Source organism: Rhizophagus irregularis, chromosome 9, assembly GCF_026210795.1.
Source record: "Rhizophagus irregularis chromosome 9, complete sequence".
Lineage (NCBI taxonomy): Eukaryota > Fungi > Glomeromycota > Glomeromycetes > Glomerales > Glomeraceae > Rhizophagus > Rhizophagus irregularis.
The window spans coordinates 1,349,456-1,357,880 of record NC_089437.1 but is presented as its reverse complement, the minus strand read 5'-3'; the positions used below and the strand labels follow the sequence as shown (position 1 = coordinate 1,357,880).

The 8,425-nt window shown below is 37.1% G+C and overlaps 1 protein-coding gene across 1 annotated transcript; it reads right to left on the bottom strand.

Annotated features, from left to right (window-relative positions):
- Window positions 1–7,077: 7,077 nt before the first annotated feature.
- OCT59_029342 (uncharacterized protein) lies at window positions 7,078–7,347 on the bottom strand (the record flags this gene model as incomplete). Its single annotated transcript, XM_066143292.1, has 1 exon — window positions 7,078–7,347. One exon carries the CDS (start codon window positions 7,345–7,347, stop codon window positions 7,078–7,080), a length of 270 nt encoding a protein of 89 aa, XP_065994640.1.
- Between the last annotated feature and the right edge of the window lie 1,078 nt (window positions 7,348–8,425).

Sequence of the window (8,425 nt, the reverse complement as noted above, 5' to 3'; positions counted from 1 at the left end):
ATACCCCCACACTTTAACCTAGGTACCTCTCTTTTCTTCCTGTTTCTACTCTATTTGTAATTTAAGTTATATATTGTTGATACTGACCTTTCACGTTTGATTGAATGTCAAATTCTATATTGAAGTACTTACCCTTTGTGCCTATTTGGTTGCCTTTCTAGATGCTGAAATGTGGTAAAAAAATATGGTGTCGGGTGGTGCAGTAAATTCGTGATTAATTTTGGCTGACATTATGACATAATTCTGGTCAGTCTTTAGGGCATATAATTCGGGATTCAGCTTGGCGCCATGGTAGTGACCCGATAGTATCCTGGAACTGTCATGAAACTGGCAGGGAACTGGCAGGGGATTACCATGGAAATGTTATGGAACTGGTAGTTTGTCAGCTTGGATGCTGAATTATTATGTCCAAAGGCCAATTTTATGGAATAGTACTGGCCGAAATTATGGAGCGAATCTTGACTGCGCCTTACTGCACCTACTGCTCCGGTCACGTGATCCTGTTACGGCACTGAACACCCTCTGTCATAATATAGCAAATTTAGTTAACCGGTTATCACTAGTTCCGTATACTATGGTCGTTGCCAGAAGTGCGATGATTTTGTAATCCTATTTGTTGCCGGTTTATGTATGCCAACTTCGTGTCCCTAGTAAAAATAAAGTTGTGGCCAAATTTATGGAATATTACGTCAAGTAGGACAAACTTGGGGGTTCTGGGACAGCGGCTATCACATAGGTCTAACCATAATTTAGTGTACCCCCAGACCACCTAGCCTTGATTTCTGATATGATAACATTATACCTGTTTTTCTATCCCCAGACCACATAACCTTGATTCCCGATATGTTATTACTTGATAGCTAAAAAAGAACCCCCAAACGTTGTAGATAAGATTAAAATCATATATTCCTAAACATTATTACCACACATGGATCTATTCCAGGGTATCATAATTTTATGCTATATCAGATTGCCTTTATAAGTGCTAAAGGTATGAAGGACACGAAGTGTCTGTAATACTGATAGCACGATTCAGCAATCCATTGTGGCATACTATTTTTATGATACTCTAAAATGGATTCATTCGATAATTTAAGCCATTCATGCTCTAACCAAAAATTTTTAACAGAAAGGCAACTAGACATATTGTAAAGCTTTTCCTGCTATACGAAAAAATCTGGGACAGCGAAGTCTAACCAAAAATCTAACCCAGGTCTAACCAAAAATGTATAGCAGGAAGGCAACTAGATATGTTTTAAAGCTTTTCCTCCTATACGAAAAAATCTGGGACAGCGAAGTCTAACCAAAAATCCGACCCAGGTCTAACCAAAAAATGTATAGCAGGAAGGTAACTAGATATATTGTAAAGTTTTCCTTGCAATACGAAAAAATCTGGGACAACAGGTCTAACCAAAAGTCTAACCAAAAATCCGTCCGAGGTCTAACCAAAAAATATACAGCAGGAAGACAACTAGACATATTGTAAAGCTTCCCCTGCAATACGAAAAAATCTGGGACAATAAAGTCTAACCAAAATTTAACCCTAATCATAAATTGCTCTGATTCTTTGACGAAGCCTATTTTCATACCGATTTTGATAGTAACTTCCAATATGAGATTGACATCGACCACTAGATGAACCTGTAGGTTTACCACATACAGCACAAGGAAAGCGTGATTTTGTCTTCCAATGAATGCGACAACCTTCTGGCCTCACACAAGGACGACCACAAGGCTTTCCTGTGTTATGTAAATATTCACAAGTATATTCTCCAATCATTTTTATTAAGTATAAATAAGTTAAATTAAAAAAAACTTTACAAGATATAAAAATGTCTACCCAAGCTATACCAGCTAAGCCAACATACCGTGAAATTGAGTCAGCTCTAATTGCAGTAATTAAAGCAGGCATCCTTTACAAGAAACCAAAGGATGGTAAATTCATGTTATGTTACAAACAAAGGATAATCAAATTGCGTCAAGCAGAAGAACCAGAAAATTTTGTTCTTGAAACAGCACAATCTATTCTACCTAATGAGACAAAATATCAGCAAATCTTGGAAAATTATAAGACCTGGTATAGCAGAGAACCAAAACTTTTGTCTGCTATTAATAAGCTATACAGGTTATACTACGAATTGGCAAAAGACTACTTCCTTACAGACTCCCAAGCAGATGATGAGGTAGAAGACTATCTTAATTCATAAGTACCCATTGTGGTGGAAGTTCTGTATCATCTGGTATAACCAAAAGTTCTTCCCTCACAAAGGATCTCTCTGATTCTTTACCATCATCATCAATAAGCCAGTACAAAACTGGTTGATTTTTCTGTGTTAAAGACATATGGATATGATAAATCTTAGGTGACCAATTCATATCTCCTGCTCGACGTCTTCCACCTTCCAGATCATTTGGTTCAAGTAAGTACCTTACACTTATATCAGGTGGTAGTTTCTCTTCTTCAATCCCAACAGGTCCATCACGAGGATAAGAAGATCTGGAAGACACTCGTGATTTTTTTATAGCTACAGCAGGAGATATACCAAGTTGTTGGGTCACTGAGTTATTTATACTTTCTACAGCAATAGGTAAGTTTTTTACCCAGACTCGAGATCTTGTTTTACCTAAAGTTAGTAAGTCAGATGCATCTTGAGAGGGAAATAGTTTTTCAACCAAGGTATGGTTATATCGCTCCACAATGCCAACAGTACGCTTAGACTTGGCCTTCTGAATCTTTACACCATGGGAAGTCATCAGCTTTTCACACTCACCTTTAAACTCTGAACCCCTATCTGTAATCAATAATTTTGGCCAAGTGAGCGGACATGTTGTATCATCATATACCTTTTCAAAAGCCCGCGCAATAGTATGAGAAGTTAGGATTCCCTGTCGATCTTTAACACTGGTTGAACCTATAGGGACACTTTCTTTATACCTTGATGCTATATCAACTATATTGAGACAGAAAAGATAAGTCACATGTCCAACCTTGTCATATGGCATATACAAAATGTCAGCTTGATGAACTTCATTGGGAACTTGTATAGAACTAAAACTTACACGAGGGATAAATCGGGGACGAGGTTTGTGGATTTGATGTACTGCCTGTCTTTCAAGCCAATCCTCCACTTCATCCAAGGTGAAATCATATCCAGCATTTTGTGATGTCTGATACAATTTTTTGGCAGTCCTCTGATATCCAGATGGTTGGTAAAATATTCTGCATAAAGTCGAAGTCACCTCTACATTTCGTGCTTCATCAGAATCTATTGGAATAATAGGAATCAATGGGAGTTGAACAGGCATATCTTGATCTGCTAAATAGCAACTTTGCTTTACGTAAAGAGCTGATATTAGAGGAAACAAATAATATTTCCAATAAGGAGAAAATCCGTAAACTCACAAAGGAGATAGAGGCATGTGAACGATATATCTTCTATCTTGAAAAAAATCTTGTTTCACGTGAGGATGAGATCGATCAGTTAAAGGCAGAGTGTCAGTCCACTTTAGTTGAACTTGGAAAGTATCAAGATCACTTAGAGTTAAAGGAAGAGGCACTTGTTGCCCAGGATGAACGTATTATTCAGCTTGAAGACACAGTAGATAAACTCAAAAAACGCATTCAAGAATTATCTTTATGTAAAGGAAAGATAGAAATGGATGAAGATAATGAATTATTCAATCCTATTCTAAGAATACTAGACCGCCGACGGGCAGTTGCAGATTGTGTGTCTGAGATTCGACTATTTTTTGATCGGAATAGGATTCCAATTCCACAAGACATAGATGATGTCTTTAATGCTACCACTCAAAGTCTTGATGAAATTATTCGTCAAGCTGCTCTAATGCAAGAAATTGGTGTAGACCAACTAAATCAGATAGAAGGATTGCAGACATTACTTGGAGAATCTTTAGATCGTACAAATGCTCTTAATCAAGACTTAATAAGAGTACGTGATGATTTTACATATGAGACAAATGCTCGTAGACACTGGGAAACTGTTGCACAACAGAATCAAGCACGTATTGCAGGAATACAAATAGCCAATCTAGGTATACGTTTTCTGAATAGACGTAAAGATGCACAACTGGCAAACCAGCAGAATCAGCTGGTAAATCAACAGAATCAGATAGCAAACCAACAGAATCAGATAGCTGAGCATAGAAGGAATGCACACAGGCTGATGTTACGCTATAATGCTGATACAGAACGTTGGAGAAGAAGGCATGCAGGTTGTATACGTCAGGCACAAAACTGGCAAAGACAATATAGGATTTCACAGACCCAAGTACAAGCACAGGCCCAAAATATTTTAAATTTACAACAACAAATATTAGCGTTACAAAACAATCCTCCAAACATGGCTACAATACAAGATGTCATGCATACTATATCACCAGGTCTTGCACAGTTACCATTTTATGATGGACAAGAGCCGCCAGACTCTTATTATCAAAAGCTTAGAGCTGTCAATGAAATGGCTCGTCCACTAGCTGTTGCTGTTTTTAATGCTGCTATGAGGTGTAGTGTTATGAAAAATAAAATGTCTGGTAGATTTATTCCTGTTCCAGCAAATAATCCATATAATGCCAATGCTGCTATTAATACAGAACCAGAGTTTCTAAACTGGCTGCAAGGAAAATATAGAGATGTGATGGTTGGAACAAATCAAGGTGCTATAATAGCACTCATGAATGAATCATTTTCTCCTATAGATACACCAGATACATATGCAAAAAGGATTCGATCATTAGCACAAGGACAAGTATATGCTGAAATTTTACCTTATCTATATAATCATTTGCCTGATGTTTTAGAAATGAGAGTTAGAATTGCTGCTCCTGCTGATCTTGATGCTTTCTTTAATGAGTTACGTAATAAATGGTATGAAAGTGGAGGGCGAAAAAATCCAACCACTATAGTAGAACAACCACAGAATAGAACTGCATTAGAAAAGCTTGCAGATATAGCAGTACGTCTTGGCTATACTGGTGACATAACAAATCCTGTAGCAATACATACTTTCATTGAGAGTGATCTTACCAGAAAGTTAGGTGGACAAACACAACATCTAAGAAAAGATCACTTCGGAACTGGTCAGGTTAAAAAGGTGACAAAGACAACCAAATCTTCTCCTAAACGTCATTGCTCAAACTGTGGTAGAACAGGTCATTCCAAAAACAAGTGTTCACGAAGTAGACGTACTAAGAAAGTTAACAATACTCACATAGTTGACTATGAAGAATCTGAAAGTGATGAGGAAACTGATGAAGAAACTGAGGAAGAGTTAACTGAAGAAGAAGAGGAGGAGGATGAACCTCAGAATTGCTTTAGTGTAAAAAAAAAACTCATCAACGTGGAATTTCGGTAAAAAACAAAGGGAAAAAAATCCCGTACTTCCAAATCTAAAAGAGAACCTATTCTCAAGAAAACTGATGAAGTCATTCATGCAGCACTGAAGTCTATAATTGCTTCACTAGCAGTACAATGTCCTAAAGAAATCCTCCTACAGATTAATGCTTATACCAATCAAGCATATGAGAATCTGAAAGACCCGCTTTTAAACCATTTTGTTAGTGACTATCCAGTTAGTGAAAGAAAGAAACTCTGGGATGTTCTTTCAGCAAATATGCAAGACATTTTATCTCCTCTAGCTCATGCTGTAAATACAGCAACTCCACTATTACCAACTCCTCCTGCAGATGTACCATCTGAAGTAGAACAGAAAGAAGACAAAACACTGAACCATGCAATACGTGCCTATCAGCAGAAAAACCTATACTGGCCAAGACCCTTAGAAATCAACTTTCTCCAGTTAGATGATCCCAATGATGTAGCGACCATTTCCTGTAAAATCAAAAATGTATGCATACCCTATGCTATGATCGATACAGGGTCTGACTCTTCAGTAATCTCTGAGAATGTAGCTAAGCATCTAGGTCTCAAAATAGATCGAAAGAATATACATGCACTTAATGGTGTAGCTGGATCAACCAAAACTCTTGGCACTATCAATGAAATTCCCATAACTATCGGTGAAGGTACAAATACAGTCACTATATCAGACGAATTCTCTGTTATACCTACCGAGAAGGATCGAAATGGTAAGGACAAATCATTGCTAATACTTGGTACACAGTGGCAGTATCGTGCAGGTTGGGAACCTGTAGTAAAGGGTGAGTTCAAAGCAAATGTAAATGGACAGGTTGTCTCAATTCCTCTCTCTGTACATAAGGCACAACGTAATGTTTTTGCAGTAGATAGCCAGCCAGCCTATAAAAAAAAAACTAGCTGATCGTACCTGTCAGCATTGTGGGAAGGAATTCCCATATCCTTCTAATCTTAAACAACATTTTTTACGAAAAAATCCATGTGCAGTAAAAAAGTCCCATGCAAAGCCCATGCAAAGCCCATGTGCAGTTAAAATTTCCCATGCAAAGTCCATGCAAAGTCTATGCACAGTAAAAAAATCCCATGCGCAGTCCACACAAAATTTGAGTAAAGCAACAGTACCCATTCGTCTATTTCTTGATGAATAATGGGAACTACGACATGGAAGCAAGTTTTTTTTCTATTTCTCGTACTTGCTTCTTCATGGTATCAATTTCATGTCGTATCTGATGATTTGTCTTGATCAATTTCTCATGTTCTTTAGTAAGGTTCTGCATGAATCGGCCAAAAGTAACCTTATTATATTTAAGCAAGTGCTTCTGAAGTATGGAAACCTCTTCACTAATCATGTCTTGTGTCATTCTGTTTCTTGGCATATATGTCTGTTTAACAGTTAGTCTCTGACGTGCTAATTTTTTCTGGTATCTTTCTACTTCATGTTTCAAAAATAACTCTACCATGGAATTTACTCCACTGGCATCAGACACAGATAGTGGACTACGCTTCCTTGTTGTGAGACGAATCCATGCCTCATGTATTACAGAAGCTGGTAACATAACTAGTAGCTCAGTATATACCTGGTTGAAAGACATTAGTTCTTATTACGAAAAAAAAAATTTGGAATTCCAAAGAATTCTGAAGAATTCCATAGAATATCTTATCATATGACACCTCCCAGAAATCTGTTAGATGTCATGTGCTAATGATTGTCTTTCTCTTAGTATTGAATAATAAAATGCCTCTACTAAGTCATAAAAGGCATTTGGAATGTTTGGTACAGGGCATTTCATAAATGCATCAATACTAGTCTTAGAACTTATGACCATTTTAGCTAATGCCTTTATACTTTTTATTGCATCCTCTACATCTTTAAAGAGACCTCTCTGAATTGTGATATGTATAAGGTCATCGATATATTTTTCACTATATATATCATAGATTGGATCGTCTTCCATTTTAACTATCGGGAAAAAATATAATTTATTATTAATATATGCCTAAGTATCACTAAACTATTCTATATCATTCTAATATTTCTCTGGTAATCTGGTCCCTATAGCTATTTTTTCTGCTGCCTCATGACTTGTACCACGCTCAAGAAGTTTCTTATATACTTGAATACGCCAGTGTCCGAATGGTAAGGAGGATATACCATCTGACCAAATCCAGCGTTTTGTATCGATTGGGGATAATGCCTTCTTCTCTGACTCGATTAGTGATATTACATGATTTTTTGTACGCATTCCCACATTCTTGGCATAGAAGACACCATTTTCAAACAGACAGTCCCGATATACTTGAGTCATAGGATCGAAGATTTCATCTTTTTCTACTGTATCATCTAATAAAGTTCCACCTAAAGATGGGAAATATGTGTCCTTAGCCATATCACTCATACCCTTCTTGCTTACTCCTTTATGTTTGGACTTTGTAGACTTGTCTGCCAAGACATAGTGGTAGGATTTTGCACGGATGTGGTAGGATTCAGTAATTACATTTCCAGGAGTCTCATCCTTGAAAAGCCCGATTGTCTTGGTATCATTAAGGTCAAAGAGATCTGGACGCTCTGCCATATCCTTGTAAATATCTTCTGTCTCGACATGGTAGATAAAGGAGTCAGTATCCATATATCCAAGTCGTACTTTGTTTCCATACTTCTCTTTGACAAAACCATACCAGAAGCGGTACATTAAGAGTTTACTGAGACCAAGGACAGATGCACCGATAATGATAGGTTTATTGAGAATAACACTAGCCTTACCCATATGTGCTCCTACAAGTGTGTTGCCAAGTTGACGAGCATACTTGAAGGAGGGCTTGCGAACTTTCTTAAGGAATTTCTTTTCATCATTTTCATTGATCATTCTCATAAGCTTGACATCCTGATACTTACGTACATTCTCCATAGTCTTGCCATAGACTGAGTTATTCATGAGTTTAAAGAAGTCTTTCTCAAATGAATTCTTGGATTGTTGACGTAAATTTGTATTTTTTGCAATATAAGGAGCTAACCAGTTATCTTGATCAAATGAT